We start from the raw sequence: 21,597 nt of genomic DNA on the forward strand, positions 1-21,597 counted from the left end.
ATCAGTCTCTCAACAGGAGGGGAGGGCGGGAAAGAGGGAGGAGGCGGGGGCTGAATGTTCTGTTGACCCTTATTCCATCAAGCTATTTCTCCCACCTAAGTCTAGCTATCTCACCCCCAATTCCCCCGGCTCCCATGAACACATTGCTGTGATCCACATGATAAAGTTGAAATTCTGCCCCAAAAGAGATCCAGATGATAAAGTTGAAATGCTGCCAAAAAAGTGTAATTTGTGTTCACTAATTAATTAAAGTTAAATTCAATAATTTACAAAACTTGCTTAAGCAACATAAACTGGTCACGGTTGATCATTAATTTATCACAACGCCGATCACAACGCCCTTAACTTTGCAAGTTCGAAAAGATTTGCCTCTAATAAATTGGAAGGCTAATTCCAGCCCGCCCTAATTTTCATACCCTTTGTTTCAGTGGGCAGTGCTCGCTCAAGCATGAATAGTTTTCCAACTTGTTGGTGTCATTTGAAAGTTGACTTTATTGGCTTTCCATACATGTAAGTCTTTTTCCCCAAAGTTCTACCTTTTTATTTTGGAGCCATTTCAAAAGCGTATATTTTTTTTTGGGGGGGGGCGCACTGTACATAATTAACTCCCTCTGAAATAGACAGTGTCAAATCAAATGCCTTCCGAAAAATATATCGACCTTGCGTCGACTGGTATAGCGCCAGCTAGGTGCGATGTGTATGCAGCCTAGCCATATGCGAGCAAGTTATAACCTACCAATACATACGGTTAATCTTGGTAGACGTGGCGAAGGTACAGTACGCTGGGGATACGTGACAAAATCGATATTTTCACCTGTAAATCATGGCGATTCGAAGTCGACGAACTGGAAGCACTAAAAATCCTCCGATCTTCAGTCATGAATTCATCATCCAGAATCATGCCGACATCGTTTCTTGTATTGCAATGGTCATTCTCGTAGGCCTTATGTTTCAGGTAGGCTTCCTCAAAAGTCAAAGGCTCAAGTCAAAGCCAAGGCTCAGCCTGGCTCAAGTGATGTTCGTGCAGGCTCCACTTCACTACCGCTACCCGACGATCCACCTAGGCTAGGCCTACCCGAACATCATGATCAAGGTGGTGAACTCGCTCGGATACTAAGGTGGGAAAAATGCATATGAAGTGGAGTGGAGCCTGCACAAACCACTCATTCAATGAACGAGGTTATGCCTGGTTATGTTTAGAATTAGAGAAAAACTTCGGTCTCTGTCTCTTATTATTATCTAGTATTCAGCCCATTTTCATTTTGCAATAACATCATCATGATCATCAACCAAGCAATATTGGATCCATACCATTTTGTCCATTGTATTTTGTACGCTGCAGCTGCTAGCTGCAGTCACCAGGGATGGCAGTGTACATGTTGTAATGACGTAGACAGCTGGCAGCTGCCTGTTTCGAGGAGTTTTTAAATTTCTCCTCGTACACAGACGGCTCTCTATCGTGCAGCCACCATAGGGGACTTGCAATGCAAAATCCCCCTGTCGAGCTCTTCAATTTTTTCTTTAATGAATAAAAATTTTGAAAATTAACGTGACCAAAATGCAAATTAATATTCCCTCTTGGCATTAATTGCCAAAAAACAGATAAAAATCAAGTTAAAAGGAACAAAAACAGTGACTTACCTCGGCTGTCGCGCAAATTCACTTCCCCGTTTTATCCGATCTTAAGTACATAAACACATGGCCATTGAGTCCCCTGTATAGATCGCGCTAGAACTTCAGTCTCTGTATTTGGTGAGTGAAGCCAACAGAGTTCAGCTGAACAGCCAACATAACAGAAACCGAAGCTTTTGGTCTACAACAGACCGAGATCGCTGTGCATGTTTTGCATAGAAATTCCTAAATTTCATATGAAAAATATCAATTTTTAGTTGTCACATAAGCCAAATAATGATTTTTTTTTATTGCAATGGACAGAATACTTGATTACTTCATTCGGTTAAAGATGAAATAATGAAGTATTCTGTCCGTTGAACTCATTTTTATTTGTATATTATTGAACACTTTTAGAAAAATAAGTCGTCTCAACCACTCCTTGAATCGTTACACTGGCTTCCCATACGACATCGTATAGTTTTTAAGTTACTTTTGTTAGTTTTTAAGTCTCTCAATAAGCAGGCACCTTTATATGGCCATGCGTTTTATGTTGGGCCCGCAAATAGGTAGTATCGTTACATTTGCACGACAATCACAGAAATAATAAATGGTATAAAACTTGAAATACATGTGCTACATGGGTATATTTGGTATCATATTAAAGGGAATCTTTATAACAATTACTTGAAAGATAAATAAATACTTGAGATTACTTCATTTACCAGTAATTAGCGATTATGTAACATCAATTGGCCATTTTTGCATGGTGGTAGACGAGGGGAGCATGACGAGGGGAGCATAAATTTTCATTTCATTAAGAAACTAAATGTGTAAAATCACAGTACCTAAATATGTAATAGTTTTGTGGCTCACTGGGTTATTCTTCAATCATGAGTGGGTCAGATTTGAACTTTTCAGTTTAAAGGATACCTAATTAAGCTAATTAGTATAAGGGCAAGTCCAAGAATTCGCGCGCGTTACGTATGGGACATTTCAGAGGCTTTAATGACCTGAAAAATAGTGTTAAATGACTTTGATTAGATTGAATACCCTCATGGTGGTAGACATCTAGGAGAAGAATAATCATGCAAAAACTTGTGACATATGACCTTGATCTTGACCTTTTAGAGCGAAAAGATGCGCTGTTACGTATGGGACGCAGAGAAAAGACAATTTTTAATACATTTGTTTCAAGTTGAGAATTCTCTGAAAGTATTTCACTTGACAACTTGAAACTTAGTATGATAGGCTAAGTCTCAATACTATAGTATATTTATGGCAAGTTTCATGTCATAAGCCAAATCCCTCTAATTACAGACTCTAATGAAACAAATTAATGACATGTTACGTATGGGACGGTTACGTATGGGACATTTTGTCCCCATAGAGAACGTACACAATTTTCCCCATAATTAAAAAAATTGAAATAATTTAAAATATGGAAATAACAAAAGAGTTTCTTTCTTTTTAAATGTTCTACTGAGACATATTTGATATCACTGAATGGGAAATTAGCCATTTCAACCTTTTTATTCCTTGTTTTTCATGGTTTTATGAATTATGTATTTCTATTGTTTTTATTTTTTCATATTTTTCCATTTTCACATTTTTTTTGGCTTCAATTGTATTATTAATCAGTATTCATAACAAATCAGTGTTTAAAAACTAAAGAAAAGGTAAATAATCAGTTTTTAGAGCACTCTTCAAATTTGTTTTTCTCCATTCACTTTGTACACAAATCTCCCCATTGACATTGTGTGTAAATTTCCCATACGTAACATGTTGTCCCATACGTAACAATTTTTTAATTTACTTTTAATTAAAAAGTAAACTCCATTTTTGGAACTTTTTGTGGTAAAACATTTTCATACTTAATAAATTAGAACTTCCCAGAGATGCAACAATACAAGTATTGTATTATGAGAAATAACTTAAAAAAACATCCTCAAAATGTTACGTATGGGACATTCCATCCTTGGACAAGACCTAATTTGCATAATTAATTAGATGACACCACTTTTTTCTGCCAAAAGTAATAAGATGTAAGGGGGTCCATGTCCCACCTATGACTAAAACTCAGAAGTTTTGTTTTCATTTTCTATGAGTTTTTCTAATTGTCCCATACGTAACGCCCATTTTACTGATTATGCAAATTAGGTGCCCCAAATTAGCATAAATATGCATATTATCAATTTTTTCTTAATGAAATTTTAAAATTCAACATTTGGGCTTTCTTACCCCACCAAAGATAACTTCTTAAATTAAAAATGAAATTTTGCCTTTCATGGTGACCTTTTCTTGGACTTGCCCATAATCAATTGATGTAAATCATGAAATTAACATGATTGAAATTTTGACTGTCTGATGTATAGGATATGAGTAGAGATAAAATATAGTTGTGGGTTACACTTTCAATAAAAATTTAGAAGCTGCAAAAATTTCAAAAAGAAAAGCACAAACTGATTTAAAAATTAAATGCTTCAGAGATAAATCAATCTATTTTAATAATTATGACCTCATGGTTTCAATATTGTCTGCGTAGACTGATAGTGATAACTTTGATGTGTCCGAATCTTCAGATTATTCTGGTAACATAACAGATAGCACATACACCCTTCATGCAATTTTAATTAATGAACTTGTTTGTTGCAATAAAGCCCTCATCTGATGCTATTTACTTTTTTTCTGTTAATGATACGTCACACTGTGTCTATATTAGATGACACATATTCAGCTGGCACAAAAGTGTTCAGAGAATATTTTTCCAAATTGTAAAAAAAACTAAACAAAAAACTACTCGAGAATGAAACTGGTACAAAGATTAAACTAAACAGAGGCAAATGTACCCATAGAATATGTTCTGTGCATTGACATTCAATTGACCCAGTACCAAGAGACCATGTCCTGCAGAATGATGAGCAAGAGGATACATGTATATTTAAAATATAACTCTAAAATAACAAAGTATTTTTGCCAGGTGTATGGATTTATTTATAACATGTTAGTTGTTTTAGTTCACACTAAGTTTGAATTTAAGCTCAAGCAGTAATGAGAACTTTTCATTGTGCATTCACATTTTTCCTATATTTATATGTTAAACCTGACTCTCAGTTGTCAACCTTTGGTCCACCAGTCTTTGAGCCAAATCCCACGATTCGAGTCAAATGAAATCATGTTTTATTCATAATAACCACAGTAAATATATTATAATATACTGGTTAGTGTTTGCAAGTGTAATTATGCAACTAAAGGCAAGACTAATTAATATTTTAGGGGTAAATTCAAGTATTGATACATATTTACCCGAAAAATTGTGATGTGAAATTCGGTCTTAAAAGATGATTGCGCCCAGTTATTTTGGTAGAGTTATCCCCAACAAGTTATATATCACTGGAAAGTTCTCACTCTAAAGAGTTGAAATATGCATGTTATTTCCCTATAGGGTGTAAAGTTTTTCTGATTCTCAGATTTATTGGGAAGTATGTTTTTTCACAGTTTTCCACATATTTTGACCTTTAACTTTTTATGACATTACCCTATGCCTTTTCTGATTGCATTTTTGAATTCCTCAGACAATTTCCTTTCAGAATATATATACTTTTATGCATTAGCGGCGGAAGCCAAAAAATTTAAGGGGTGTCCACCTGAAATTTTGGGATGGACACAGGTAAAAAATTGGACAAGCGCCACCAAATTTTTTTGACAAGCAAAAAAAAAAAAAAAGGTCATCAACATAAATTTTAGGGGGGGACAACACACGTTTCAGGGGGGTTCACGTGACTTTAGGGGGGGGGGAACTGGAAAAGCAAAAAAAAAAAAAAATAGGGTTATCCAAAAAAAATTTAGGGGGGGACCGTCCCCCCACCTAAAATTTAGGGGGGGACACGTCCCCCCGCTTCCGCCGCCTATGCTTTTATGGGTATAGGATGTCAAACATGAAAGAAAAATACAATTGTATAAAATGGTGCGATTTTGGAGGAAAATTTGAGTTGTAACGGAAATGGGCCCAACTCAAAACGCATGGCCATATCTGCGTGATTGTTTGACCCTATACACCCCTTGTAGGAATGTACGAGCCTCCAGTGACCCATTCCGTCTCACATATAAAATCACTAAGAAACTTTGCTGGAGATAGGCTTTTACCATAACCGCTTCAAAATATTGGAATCGCTTACTTTTTACTCTTAGACAATCACCATCTGTTGCTTCATTTAAAAAGGGACTTAAAACCTTTCTCTTTTCTAATCCAGATTTTTAGGATTGTACGTTTTCATTTGTATAGTTGTAACAATCTCTTTTTCTTCTTGTAAGCGCTTTGGGCCATTCATGGAAAAGCGCAGTATATAAATAAGAATAATAATAGTCATAGACGGCTAGCAGCCGTCTGTTTTTAGGAGTTTTAAACTTTTTTCCCCCTCATACACAGCTCGCGATCGTGTAGACCATTTCCACCCATCTGTTTCGAGGAGTTTTTGAACATTTTTAAATTCTCCTTAGCCAAGGCTCCACATTAACTTTTTTTGGAGGTGGCCCAAAACCTTCAAATAATTTTTTTTGGTGGCCCATTAGTAAAGTTTGGTGGCCCAAAAAATCTAAAGAAAAACATTAATAAAAGATGAATAAAACAAATTTCTGAAATATTAATTCTGCAGCCACTACCACTAAGTTACTTCACTTTATACATCTTGTATGTAAATAATGCTTGCTGTTATTTTACTTTGCTTATTGATTTGTGGTAATATATAAATTGTTCTATCATTGTAAATATGGAATGATTGAAAGAGAACAGAAGAATTGTATTGTTCCCAGGTATATACTATATAATATTATAGCAAGAGAAAATCACAGAAAAATATACTGCAAAATTAGAACAATGCATAAAAGGGAGAAACAAAAATAATTTTTAGAATTGTATATTGAAAAAAAGAAAACAAAAATTATAAAATAAATACAGTAAGCAAAATACAGCAAAGGAAAGAAAATGAAAGAAAAAAAGAGCAGGAAAAAAAATAGAGAAAAAACAAAAGAAAATGAAAGAAAAATTAATAAGAAATGGGGAAAATTATTATTATTCAGTAGAAACATATTCTTTAATCAGGAATATTCAATGGGAAGGGGTATAAATGGTTTAATCACAATAAAAAAAAATGAATGAAAAAAATAAGAAAACGGCAAAAGTTATATTTGGAAAAAACAGTAAGAAAAGTCCTTCCCTATATTTGACAAAATGATGGAAAAATTCACATTTCATATCAATGATATGCCTTCCCAAAATATTTACTTCCTTAAGAGTGGTGTAAGAAGTCATTTATAAACAAGAAAGAAAGAAGCTGTCTGTTTATTTTTTTCTAGAAATGACACAGCTTCGCAAGAAACCAAATACAGTCCGACCTCTCTTATCCGGACACGTTGGGACCAGCACCAATCCGGATAAGGGATTTATCCGGATCTGGGAGACCCAATATTAAATACATGCAGCTGCGCTACCGGCTGCCTCCCCAAGCCACTGGCGCACAGTGGGCCAGAATGAACCCAAAGTGCGACAAAACCCTTTATTCACATATTTGTAGGATTAAATTTGGTAGATATGGGTAATTTCACCCGTAGAATTCAATGAAATTATTTTCAAATATTGATGACGTCGTTAAAATAATGTTTTCTGATTGGCTGTTAACATTTGAGAAGAAATTACATGTTTCTAAATTCTAATTCTACAATAATTTTCAAATTTTCAGAAACTAGTTTTAAAGAAATTTCAGCAATAAGGAAGCATATTAGCAAACAGCAAACACATAAACAGGCAAACAAACAAAAAAAGTCTGTGCTTGGGGTACAAACAATTCAATTTGTGACTTGAGTATTACATGTTTCTAAATTCTAATTCTACAATAATTTTCAAATTTTCAGAAACTAGTTTTAAAGAAATTTCAGCAATAAGGAAGCATATTAGCAAACAGCAAACACATAAACAGGCAAACAAAAAAAAGTCTGTGCTTGAGGTACAAACAATTCAATTTGTGACTTGAGTATCGCTTAACCCTTAAAAGACTGGGGGGCTGATTCAGCCCCCCCCCTCGACATTTTTCGCGATAAATCCGCCACGCAAATTTTTTTGACCGCGTCGGTCGCTGACTTTTTACTTTCAAGTCTCGCGCAACTTTTGAGACCAAAATTGTGACCCCCAGGTTCTTGGTTCCGAAATTACGCAACATTTCGTAAATGCATGCAGACCCAAAATTACTCAAAAACGTGAATTTGTGTACAAATCCAATGCAAATATTGTTTTCAGCCAAAATTCATAAATGTATCATTATTTTTCCTTTTACTGCTTAAAATCAATTAATTTTATCTTTTTTATGGTCAAAATAAAGCCCCTGACAATTTCCATTACAAAACAATTAAAAAAAAGTTCGAAAAAACAAAGAAATACATAAGAAATTTAGAAAACAATAGAATACATAAGAAAATAAATGTGATGTTGATTTTTTGTCTCACCTGCGAAGCAAGTGAGACTATAGGCGCCGCTTTTCCGACGGCGGCGGCGGCGTCAACATCAAATCTTAACCTGAGGTTAAGTTTTTGAAATGACGTCATAACTTAGAAAGTATATGGACCTAGTTAATAAAACTTGGCCATAAGGTTAATCAAGTATTACTGAACATCCTATTAGAGTTTCATGTCAAATGACCAAGGTCAAAGGTCATTTAGGGTCAATGAACTTAGACCATGTTGGAGGAATCAACATCGAAATCTTAACCTGAGGTCAAGTTTTTGAAATGTCATCATAACTTAGAAAATATATGGACCTAGTTCATGAAACTTGGACATAAGGTTAATCAAGTATCACCGAACATCCTGCATGAGTTTCACGTCACATGACCAAGGTCAAAGGTCATTTAGGGTCAATGAACTTTGGCCAAATTGGGGATATCTGTTGAATTCCCATCATAACTTTGAAAGTTTATGGATCTGATTCATGAAACTTGGACATAATAGTAATCAAGCATCACTGAAAATTTTGTGCAAGTTTCAGGTCTCATGATTAAGGTCAAAGGTCATTTAGGGTCAATGAACTTTGGCCGAATCGGGGGTGTCTGTTGAATTACCATCATAACTTTGAAATTTTATTGGTCTAGTTCATTAAACTTGGACATTAGAGTAATCAAGTATCACTGAACATCCTGTGCACGTTTCAGGTCACATGACCAAGGTCAAAGGTCAATGAACTTTGGCCGAATTGGGTGTATCTGTTGAATTACCATCATAACTTTGAAAGTTTATGGATCTGATTCATGAAACTTGTACATAAGAGTAATCAAGTATCACTGAACATCCTGTTCGAGTTTCAGGTCACATGATCAAGGTCAAAGGTCATGTAAGGTCAATGAACTTGACCATGGCCATGTTGGGTTTTTTTGTTGAATAACCATCATATCTCTGTAAGTTTATTGGTCTAGTTCATAAATAAGAGAAATAATAGTAACCATGTACATGTATCACTGAACATCTTGTGCGAGTTAGAGTAGTATTCAAAGTGAGCACTGCTGCTATATTGAACCGCGTGATGCAGGTGAGACGGCCAGAGGCATTCCACTTGTTTTTAAAATAAATTTGATCAGATGCCTATCTAGTGTATGTGAAACAAAAATTAGCATTTCAGGGATATTATTTTATTAATTAGAGCAAACTTATGGTTTTACGCATAAATTAGCATAATTAATGAGACATGAGATTTTTGCAGAATTTAATGTTAAAGTTTTGTAGGTAATACCATGGGTAATGCGTGTGCCAATTTTCGTCACGATCGACGGCCGAGATCATAAGGGGGGGGGGGCTGATTCAGCCCCCCCGTCTTCTTAGGTGTATGCGTCGAAATAGTCCAGTCTATTTAGGGTTAAAGAGGGCGCCCTACCATGAATCCGGAATTGTAATATTCAAAGTGAAATTGTAAAAAAATAACAAAGGAGTATTTTCATTCCCTGGGTACAATGATTAACCACACCTACATGAAATAAAATGGATTGATGCCAGTAGTGGACAGTGAAATCTTTAAAAATAATTATCCCAATGATAAATAATAGAGGCCGGGTCCTCTGCAGGTTAATCGGTACAAGGCCTACCTATTTCATCAAGAACAGCGTATACAAGTTAATCGGTACAAGGCCTACCTATTTCATCAAGAACAGCATATACAAAGTTATTCCGAAACAGAGTCTCTCTCTGCTATCTCAACAACCATTAGGTATTTGGTGAGAGGATCTTTTAGCATACTTTGAACATCAGGAGGAAGAGACTGTGCTTGTTGTACTCTTAAAAATTTGCTACTAATCACATTGTCACTTGTTAGCATTAGTCTGTGGAATACATATAAAGTCAATAAGAGTCATGAACCAAACAATCCTTGAAATGATAATATGTACTTCCTTCTTGATTGATTTTAACAATAATTTATAGCAAATTTAGAATGAGCTAAGAGATAAACGAATTCATACGTGTATGTGAAGTTACAAACCCTTCATTTTTTTCTCTCTTTTTTTTATTTTTGGGGGGGTGATAAATACTAATAATGATAATGCAACTTATACATGTGCAGATCCCACGTATCTGTCCTTTACACATTTTCATATTTTGACAGAAAACTGAGTGAGACCAATTACATCCCTATAGTCATGTGTGTTATAGCGATATACAGTAGGACTTGGTTTATGAACAACAAAACAAATTAATAATCTTACCCGGGAATCTTACCTTAAGAATTAATCTTCTCAGAATGACAGCATATATGCAACACGGGATGGAACAGTTTGACATCAAAATGAAGTTGTTTTACATGTATTACTATATAGTTAGTGGAAGTGGAAATGAAAGCTTGTCTTTAAAATAATTTAGGAAGATACCAGTCTAAAGAACCAGATACCTGAGCCAGACACCCCCCCTCTCTCTCTTTCTCTCTCCCACCACGCGACGGTGAGTTTCACAGATATACGGTCTTATACGGTCCCGAAGGGAGCGGGGAGTTTGTTTAATGTCACCCGCAACGTTCAGCACGCGCATAATGGGACACTAACTTGGAACGATTTTTGTGATAAATACGGCGAACATGTGGTTGGAAAATTGGTTATATCTCCAGAAAATGCACATATATGCAGCTAAATTTGGTATCATTGTAAAGCATGGACTATAACAAAGATCGTCATGGTATTTATAGCGCAGCAATCGGCAGCAATTTGTAAAAGAAATGCTCATGAAAAAAAAAATGCTAAAACCCCTCATTGTCAAATGGTTTCGTCCAAAATTACCTCTGAAGGGATCATCATTTTATCTTGAAAATTTTTGATCACTTAAAACAATCGTTCATCAAAGAGTACCGTGAATTAGAAATAAATTAAGCAATCCGTTTTGTTAAAACAGTGAAATATCTAAAACGTGTCATATTCACATGCGGTAGCCGTAAAGGGTCATTTTCCAGTAATATTGAATAAAATGGGCAACTAATAATCAATTTCATGGAGAAATATTGTATGGAGACATCCTACAGGTTCTTATCTTTGCTTAAAACATGAAAAAAACAAAATTTGTTTCATGACCAAAAAACCAGTTTTGGCGCACTTTTGCTCTCTCCTGGCCCACTGTGCGGTGGTAGCTACACTAAAGTGGGCGTGCGGTAAAGACAATTATTCACTGCATTCACTGCAGAGTCAGTGCAAATTATAGACAGTGTTTTAATGGAAATGAAATCGAACGATGGCCAAAACTCTTGGATAATTTACCTGCTAAAATGACCGAGGTATACCTCGAAAGAAAGAGAATACCTCAATGAAACCAAGTTTTAAAATTAGATCATCGCGGCGGGTATCGCAGCTTCGCAATATCAGCCATTGTTAAACTGACTGTAGGCTCAAACATGATAGATGGCGCTGTTCGTATTGAGGCCTAAAGTTAGCTAGCAAGACAAGTGTTGTTTTTCCCGCGAAGCAAAAAGAGAAACGTGATGAAATGTTTGCACTCCGCCCTGATTTACTGGAAATTATCATTCCTAAAGTTCTTTTGGTGATTTGGGTGAGATATTTTCATGAAAAATATGTTTGGTGTAAGGTGACTATGTTGGGAAATATATGTAATCAAAGTGAGTTGACGTATAGGATTGAGTTTAGATTGAAATCTTATTTCCTCACGTACCGGTACTAGATTAAAAGGAAAAAAAAAATCTCGGCAAGTGTACGTTCGGATAATAGAGAGATCCGGATAAGGGGAGGCCGGATAAGAGAGGTCGGACTGTATCAACATACATACAAATGCACACATGGGACTGTGATGTACTCACCTATGAGTTTTATGTGTATTAATGCATTTGGAAATCGGTCTTTTTGTGTCAAAAGAGAGGTCATAATTCCTCTTTTTTGTTGCTTGCAAATAATCAGGATTTAGTAATATGGACTGTAGAAGGGCATTTCATTGGTGTAAAATGTGACTTTGACGTAGATTTTCAAAGTTCTGTGGAAGATTTCCTAGCAGTAACATTTCGTATTGCAGCACCCTGAGTCTGAATAGTCTGCTAGCGCACAGCTAGCTGCAGTGGTTTCATGCATGCATGCTTACGCACGCCAGATGGCCGGCAAAGCCGGCTGAATATACATGTATACTGTATTCTCTATAGTGGTAGGCATCCATACTGTCATGACTATGCAATCTTAGTGTAGTGCTGTAGCTCGTTTCCTTCAACTCGGTTCGAACCCGGCTCGTAAATCTTATCAGAATCATAGCTCGACCCGGAGAGGCCGGTAACCCGGTCCGGCTAAAATTGATTTATGTCCATGCAAAAGTACAAAGTTTTGACCTACTTGACTCTTATCTGTGACCGATACACCTTCTGACCTTGTTCTCAAAAGACGATACAAACCCCCAAAATATTTAATTCACTGTTTATATCATCCAGTAGTAATGTAGAGAGGGGATAGAGACGATACAAGGCCAAATTCGTCACATGCTTATCACCAGTGCAGCGGTCAACAGCACAGTCTGTGCACCGCTAGTGATTTACTACGAGACATGTGCTTTGAGATGATTTTTTTGTGTGTGTGTGAAATAAAGAGGCAGACTCCAAACCACATTGTTTATTATGTTATCATTCTGGTGACCCAATTTTCAAACAGGCTCTCACAGTTTCTGTCTATCATAGGGCAGATTTTTTTCGGAGGGGTGGAGGTGGCAGAGAGAGTTAATTTCTGAGCGTATTTCATTCTTCATATTTGCTTTGAAGCAATAGAATATTTTACTCAAACCATTTTTCGTGTATGATTTATATTTTTGTCTTATTCTAGCCTTCAGCTACCAGTAATAATATTTTAAATAAAAATATTTTTAACAAAAAAAATGAATCAAAATACATTTTTATTTCATATTAAAGTTTGACAATCGGTCCAATACCATCCTACCCCTCCAATATCATCCTACCCCAATATCATCCATTTAGTTATCTCTCACGTTTTTTTGTTTTTGTTTTTTTGCTCTTGGACACATAGCCCCCCCCCCCCCTTCTCTCTCCTGGTAACGGCACCCTCCTCTTCTCGTCCGTCTCGTCCACCCTCTTTAATGTATCCTTTAAATGGAATTAAATTGTTTTGCACCCACTCCCAGCTGAGCTATTATTTTCGGATCACCAATTTTGTGGAAAATGTCAACACAACAGGGTTGGGGGGGGGGGCTTTTATGGTAAGCAGAAAAAAACTGGTATAAAAGATATCTCAATAAACCGGACAGATTATTTACCAAAAAAGAGAGAAATATTCTGAATGTCATCACAGTCATTTTATCAAAAGGAAAACTTCTTGAGTTATGACCATGTCTAATGGACCAACTGGCCTTTACTTGTAAACAAATTGGACATTCTCACCCAGTGAAACCATTACTCTCAGTCAGAGTCTCAGCCAATCACATGACCAGTCAGACAATATCATATGGCAGGTACTGTACATGTGCGCCGTTAGCCGGCTAGCTATATCATCTCGATCCCTCACACATAAGGCCTTAACTCTGACAGGAGGTCCGATCATGATGGGGAAAAAATGAAAATAAGGTTGGGATGGTTGGCCTTTGACCTGTCCCCTCGACCATCACACTAGGTGGATGGATTGCTTGTTAAAAATAGTTTCACTACTTTTATTGCAGTGACAAATGACACCTCAAATATTATCAAACAATCCGGGTTTATTTTCCGGGTTCGAGGGATTCAGAGTGAAACCCGACCCGTAAAGCTCCGAGCCGGTCAATGCCAACTCGGCAGGATTCAGCCCGGTAAACAATCCGAGCTACAGCACTATCTTAGTGTGTGTGTATTTGTGTGTAGATCAACAAAAAGGGCGCATGACGAATTTGCTTGCAATTTCAACTGTAGAAAGTTGATAAATGCATGCAAAATTGAAGAAAAATTGCACTACTTTGAAAATTATTGGTTGCCTGATTCGGGCCACCAAAACTTAACATTTTTTCAATAATGGTTGCCCGAGGTGAATTTCTGGTGGCCAGGGGGCCACCGCCAATGTCGAGCCTTGCCTTAGCCACGTACACAGACAGATCGCGATCGTATATCAGGACCATAAGTTAAACAGCTGGCAGCCATCTGTCACTCGTAAGGCCCAACCATTCGCCATACATCGAAAATTAAGGGGTGGACTGTACAGTGTAATACTTAGGCCTGCTTCCAGGCAAATTTCTAAGTTAGGAAGAAAAGAGTGAAAGAGTTGGACTTCAATCCTACCGATCATTGTACAGTGCGTCCCAGAAAAAACGAAACCGAGATTTAGCGATCATTTATCATTATTTAATCATAAATAAAATAGCCAAATGACCTACCAATTTAAAGCTTAGAATCTCCTCTTTCATCTGATATTACTTAGATTATTTTTCATTCACGCATGAGTGAGCAAATACAATTTGAAGTAAGGATATCAAAAACTCATTTGGCGGGGGGTATCTGGGTTTCAAAAAAAAAACCACATTTTTGAAAAGTTCAATATCTCCTTTAATTTGATACCTAAATTACAGAAAATGGTCACGAAATAATAAAGTTCTGGTCATTTGAAATAAGGCTTGAATTTCAATAATTTCATAAAATGAAGAGGCTCACCAGGCTGGCTTTCAAACTCACTCGACACTCCGTTTTGTTGACGATCAGCCATGCATTAAATCTTTTGTTCACCATGCGAAAGCTTCTGTAGGAAACCGGTGAAAACACGTTTATCTCATGAAATTATGGAAATACAAGCCTTATTTCAAATGACCAGAACTTTTTTATTTCTTGACCATTTTCTGTAATTGAGGTACCAAATTAAAGAGCAGATATTGAACTTTTCAGAAATGTGGTTTTCTCTTTGAAACCCAGATACCCCCCGCCAAATGTTTTTGGTATCCTTTCTTTAAATTGTTTTTGCTCACTCATGCGTGAATAAGAAATAACCTAAGTAATATCAGATGAAAGAGGAGATTCTAAGCTTTAAATTGGTAGGTCATTTGTCTATTCTATTTATGATTAAGTTATGATAAATGATCGCTAAATCTCGGTTTCGTTTATTCTGGGACGCACTGTATAGAATCAAACAAAGATTTTGGTTCCACTGTAGCTCTGTTGTAACTTCACATCCAAGAAATATTTTCCTTTCTTGTAAGATTGTTTTCGAAATCGTGAAAATATCAGGAAATTCTTCATTATCCTCGTCTGTCCATAGAATCCTACGACGTACATGTAGAAGAGTGTTGTATTGCCCTCTTGCTGAATAAAAGAATGCTAATGAGAGCGCGACCACAGAGCTGGTTTATGAATGCCCCTGGTGAAGCCTGTTCCTGCGAATGGTAGTCTTTTTATTACCTGACACAATATATTTTCGTAAATCAGAATTGTTATCACAGGCTGAAGAAGCGGGAAAAGGGCGAGAGGGGGCACGTCTTCCTAAATTCTAAGTGGAGGGAATGTTTCTGGGACAGTTCCCCCTAAAAAATAAGACTGAGGTGAGGAAGAAAGAAAGAAAGAAAGAAAGAAAGAAAAAAAGAAAGGAGGCAAGAAAGTAAAAAAGAAAGACTTAAGTTAAAACAAGAATGAAATAAAAAAAAAAAGTCGCTCCCGTATGCGATTTTGGTCAGAAAAGAAAAGAATTCTCACCCAAATGAAGAGGATTTGGGTCAAATATTTGAACCTCATTTCCACAAAAATCTTGGCAATAATTGACTAGGCCCTGGGAACAATTTTAGAGTGGGGTCACTGAATTAAACATGCAAAGCAAAAAAAAAAAGGTTTTCACAACAAAAGTGGATAACAAATTCCTGAGAAATTTGAGAAGCAAAAAAAGAAGAAGCAGATTAGGGGGATGATCCTGATCTTATTCATTCCATGTCATTTATTTCCAAAATAACCGCAAAGTAAAAACATATTTTCATCTCAACATCATTATGGAAAGGATAGGCCTACAATAATAACATAAAAATAAAACAATGCATTTGTGAAAAGTAGCATATAATTGGTAATGATCATGTAACTTTAAAAAACTGTCATGTAGAGGAAACTTTGAGAAAGCACAGCTCCAGAAACAGGTTCCCCATAACAATCAACCTTTATGATTGTGGGCAGCGACAGGAAGACAAGACAATCATTTTCATCATTACAAAAATCCTCTAGAATGTTCCGTTTTAATTGTAGGTCAAAATCTAAGAAAAAAAAATCTTGCGATTCGCACTCGCTATCATTTATTTAGGCCTTATTAGATGATATTTAATATTGTTTTTAAGAATAAAAACAAATATTTACTTAAAACTTCATACTTCAGTATGGACTACTCCTATTTTTTAAATGAGGGTGTAAATATCCCCCCCCCCCATTTTGCAACCATGCAACTTTATGTTGCATGGTGAAAGAACCTGATTCTTAATTTATATATCCTTGGGAAATAATGTAATTTAGACATTTATTATTTAAAGATCCAGACGGAACCCAAAAATGAAATTGACAAATTATATACCAATCGAAAGCTTATAAGCTACTTAATACAGCAAGGTATGCTTTATGCATTTTCACCGCTTCCCAGCTGAGTATTTTGCTTAAGAATATTCCAATTATCTGGCTTCGAACCCCGCTTAGAAAATAGGCTTTATTGTGCTTTCCACCTGCCTCGAGACCGTGATGTCACGTTGTGTAAGAAGCGTCTTGATTCCATAGGTTTGTACACAGTAAAACTGGGTGATTTTTTTGCTTTCCAGATAACGCATTTCATTTTCTTCACTTCTATCACAGAGGGATATCACATATATTTTTTTCTCACAAGCTTGAATTTATGAAATCTACAGTTTTGAACAAGTTTTGGCCATATTTTATTTCCTGCTTATTTGGCGCAGATTTCAATTCTATCTGCATTTAGATTATGTATAACAACTCTTCCTGACATAGCAATTTAGGTCCAATAAGAGCCAAACAAAGAAATCACAAAAAAGGTAGTGAATATTTTAAGGTTTACAACAATTTGAACAGTGAATAATTTTGAGTGCCATTTTCATCTGAAAACAAAAAAAAAATGGATTCATAACATGGAAATGGAAGAAAATACCCAATGCTTTTGTACACAAACCTATGGAATCACAACCCTCCAGACACAACGTGACGTCATCATTTCCAGGCGACGTGGGGATGCTCAATCGAAGCGTACTTTGGAGGAGCAATTTCTTTGATTTTTATTAAATATTTTTAACTATTGGAAGGAGATAGATATATGTAATATTTTTGGTATATTTGTATTGTATGAATCATTACCTTTATTTTGATATATGATTGTTTTTACACCGGTCAGGGTCTTTAAATATGTTTATTGAGACGAAACAAAATTGCCATGAAGACCTCGGTCGGATTTAAGTAAGAAGTTTTTAAGTTTTCTTTTAAAAGAATGTATGGAAGGGTTGTTTTTCATGTTATTGTTGAGGTAGTTCAAAAACTAGGGCCATTGAACATTAATGTACTCTTTGCCAATAAATTTCTAAAACAGGGTAAATGAAATTCGTTAGATTGCCTAGTAAGGTAATTATGAAAAGACCGATTAAGAGGAAACATAGAATCAAATACACGTGGAAGGATATTTTGGTCAAATTTAAACATGAATTGTCCTAAATGAAATAAGTATAGGTTGCTTATCTTCAGCAATTTGCTATCAAAAAATAGTGGGTGAACAAAAAGCTGAATTATGAATAATACGAAGGGACTTCTTTTGCAGCAGTCTATCTAAAATGGTTTGATGGGTGCTGCCCCAGGATAGTATCCCATAATTCAAATAAGGTAGGATCAAAGAGGAATATAGCATTAAAAGAGAAACAAAAAATGATGTTTCAATTTATTAACAATGCCAATATTTCGCGAAATAATCTTACATGTACAATCTATGTGGTATTTACAGGAAAGCTTATTATCAACGGTAAAGCCGAGAAATTTTATGAATGTCACTTTCTAAATCAGTGTCATCTAAAACAATGTCCTTTGGAGGTGTATCAATATTGCTAAATAGCATATATTTATTTTTAAGTAAAATAAGAGACAATTTGTTGGATCTTATCCATTGTGTGACTTTTAAAAGTTCATTATTTTTTACGAAGGCATATGGATTTTTATGGGAATGAAATATATTAGAATCGTCTGCAAAGAGTATGAACGAAAGGGCATCAGATGATTTACAAAAGTCATCAATATAAATGATAAATAATAATGTGCCTAACAAACTGCCTTGCGGGACTCCACAATATATTGCATGTTGGATGCATGACCATTCAAAGATACAAATTGACGTCTATCGGACAAGTAGCTTCTGAACCACTCCAAGGCCTTCACCTGCACCCCAAAATGAGAAAGTTTATGTAATAAAATATCATGGTTAATGGTGTCGAAGGCCTTGGAGAAGTCCAGGGTCAATGAACTTGGACCATGTTGGGGGAATCAACATCAAAATCTTAACCTAAGGTTAAGTTTTTGAAATGTCATCATAACTTAGGAAATATATGGACCTAGTTCATGAAACTTGGACATAAGGTTAATCAAGTATCGCCAATTATCCTGCATGAGTTTCACGTCACATGACCAAGGTCAAAGGTCATTTAGGGTCAATGAACTTTGGCCAAATTGGGGGTATTTGTTGAATTACCATCATAACTTTGAAGGTTTATGGATCTGATTCATGAAACTCAGACATAATAGTAATCAAGTAGCACTGAACATCCTGTGCGTATTCAGGTCACATGATGAAGGTCAAAGGTCAATGAATTTTGGCCATAATTGGGGTATCTGTTAAATTACCATCATAACTTTGAAAGTTTATGGATCTGATTCATGAAACTTGGACATAAGAGTAATCAAGTATCACTGAACATCCTCAGCGAGTTTCAGGTCACATGAACAAGGTCAAAGGTCATGTAAGGTCAATGAACTTTGGCCATGTTGGGAGGAATTTGTTGAATTACCATCATATCTCTGTAAGTGTTTTGGTCTAGTTCATAAAATGTGGATAAAATAGTAACAAAGTTTCACTAAATATCTTGTGCGAGTTATAGTAGTTTTCATTGTCAGCACTGCTGCTTTATTGAATCGCGTGATGCAGGTGAGACCGCCAGAGGCATTCCACTTGTTTATGTAATAAGTTCAGTTGGTATCACATTTATAAAATTGCATGAATTTGTGATACTTGGAATGACGGATGAGGGAATAATGAGCAATGTATGTATATTTTCACAATTGTACTTTATGCTGCCGAGAACGAGGAAATATTTTAACCTCGTTCGTAGGATGAGTGTCGTCTGTTTGGAGGAGCTTTTAGGCCCTAAAATTGTCATAATTTTTATATTTCTCCTCGTACAGTCCTTCATGTTATAATTTTGTGGAGCTCAATAAATCGCTCTCCTTATTTTTGCAAGGTGCCCAATTGAGCTCCTCGGAATCGCTCTCCTTGTCTTGAGGAGCTCAAATCAATTCAATAGTATGTATGATAAATTATAGATTTTTATTGAAATTATAAATGCAATAGCTGTGTAGCAATTAATTACCGGTAAGCTGTGGTGAAATTAGGCCTGGGTCAATATGTTTACAAAATATCGCGCTCCTAAAAACAAAAGAAAAAAATGATAAAATTTCATATTTTACATCTTTAAATCCATGAAATGGTCATCTATTTTCCATTATTCCTTTACTTTGATTTAGTTGAAAACTATGAGTGAAATGAAGAATATTCAGCTCTTTCTTAACTCTGATTGATGTTACAATCGGTAAATATTATAGTCCCACATGTAGACTTCCATGGTGTTTTGTTTTTCAACACATGGAAAGTCTGCATATGGGACTACAATATTTACCGAGTTTAAAGTCAAACCAGAGTTGGGAAAGAGGTGAATATTCTTCATTTTTCAGTAATTTCCAACTAAATCAAAGTAATTTCAAGGAATTATGGAAACAGATGCCTATTTCATGAGTATAAAGATGTAGAATATGAAATTTCAGCAACTTTTTGTGAAGGTTTTTTTTTTCTTTTTAAGGAGCACAATATTCTGTTCTCATTTTTTTTTTTAGGAGTGCGGTAGGAGCGCCGGTGCAATCACGCTCCTCAAAAATGAAGGTTTGATAGAGTGCCCAAATATTGGACACTTAACGTTAAGCATAATTACCGGGGGGGGGGGGGGGCACTTCCATTGACGAGTGGATACCATGGGTGGCAGGGCATAACTTTTCAAATTGCATATTGCCCTATTCTGAGCATAATATGTCATGGGAAAATATAATTCACACCAAATATGTCATGGTCAGGATGAAATGATGTGAAATATGGAAAATTAAGGGGAAAATCTGATAGTTTGTGTCCAAAACAAACGGAGGGTTGTCCACAAAATCAGCCATTTTGAAGCATGGTTTGCCAATTTGAGGTTCCCCATAGAAAGTACAACAAGACTTTTTTTTGCGAGAGTGATCACAAATTTCCTTGTTGACCATAGTAGATTGCGAGACAAATGAATACCCTCTAGCGATTATTTCAATCCCCAATAATGAACCTATTTAGTACATGTATTACAACAAGACTTTTTGAACATCCGTATCTTGCCTATTTAGTAACCGATTTTGTTTTACATTGTTCCTCTTGTTTTACTCCTTCCGCTTCTCTTCTTGGATTTTGGTTTCCCTTAAAAACTTCCATTGTCCTTATTTTTGCTAGGAATTTGGGCCCCGTCGGACAAAGATGGTTTATCCAATCAACCACAACTGTAAAGTCAGCACCATCAACATCTAAAACATGTTTGTTCAAAATATTTGCTTGATATAATCTGACTTGTGTATTCATACTTTCATAGTTTTGAAAATTCAGTGGTTTCTCTTTGTTTGCAAAGGACATTGTGCAAATTTCCTGAAGAAAAAATTATGCTGTCGATGGATTTCTATATATTCTTGATCGGATCAGTTGTAACTTTTTGTGAAGACATGGCCCTATTAAAGCTTCGCCGCTGTAGCTCTCTGAATTATAACTACAAATGCATTGAAACAATTATTTTCATTTTTTTATGCAGGTTACCACACCATTGGCATCAATGTTTGTGATTATGCAATACAATATCACCAGCAACATGACAGAAGGTTAGTAATATGGCAGGGCAGGGGGTCCTACAGCTACGAAGGTCCTTAATCTACATGTATGCACCACTCATCATGCATGCATTTTCAATGGCAGAATACGCACTCTGTGTGTGTGTGGAACTGTGACTGCAGAGTGACGAATGATTTCTTATATATTTTTCGACATAGGCTGCAATAAATCACTAAATGCAGGGAAAACCATAAATTGTTTGGAATTTTGGATTCATATTTTCTTTAATTTTAGATTTTCCTATAATAATATGAATAACATTTTAGAAATTAAGGCCAGGAAATATTATTTCCATGTGTGATGAATCGAGTACATAGCTATAGGATCCATTCTACATTGG

General features: G+C 35.8%; 1 protein-coding gene across 1 annotated transcript in view; it reads left to right on the forward strand.

Annotated features, from left to right (window-relative positions):
- The first annotated feature begins 717 nt into the window (after positions 1 to 717).
- Positions 718 to 21,597, forward strand: part of LOC121428832 (translocating chain-associated membrane protein 1-like) — a 49,131-nt gene continuing 28,251 nt past the window's right edge. The window contains exons 1-2 of the mRNA XM_041625701.1: positions 718 to 955; positions 21,181 to 21,247. Of these exons, the coding sequence (XP_041481635.1) occupies positions 824 to 955; positions 21,181 to 21,247 (199 nt within the window). The 5' untranslated portion in view covers positions 718 to 823. The remainder of the gene's footprint in view (positions 956 to 21,180; positions 21,248 to 21,597) is intronic.

Source organism: Lytechinus variegatus, chromosome 1, assembly GCF_018143015.1.
Source record: "Lytechinus variegatus isolate NC3 chromosome 1, Lvar_3.0, whole genome shotgun sequence".
Taxonomy (NCBI): domain Eukaryota; kingdom Metazoa; phylum Echinodermata; class Echinoidea; order Temnopleuroida; family Toxopneustidae; genus Lytechinus; species Lytechinus variegatus.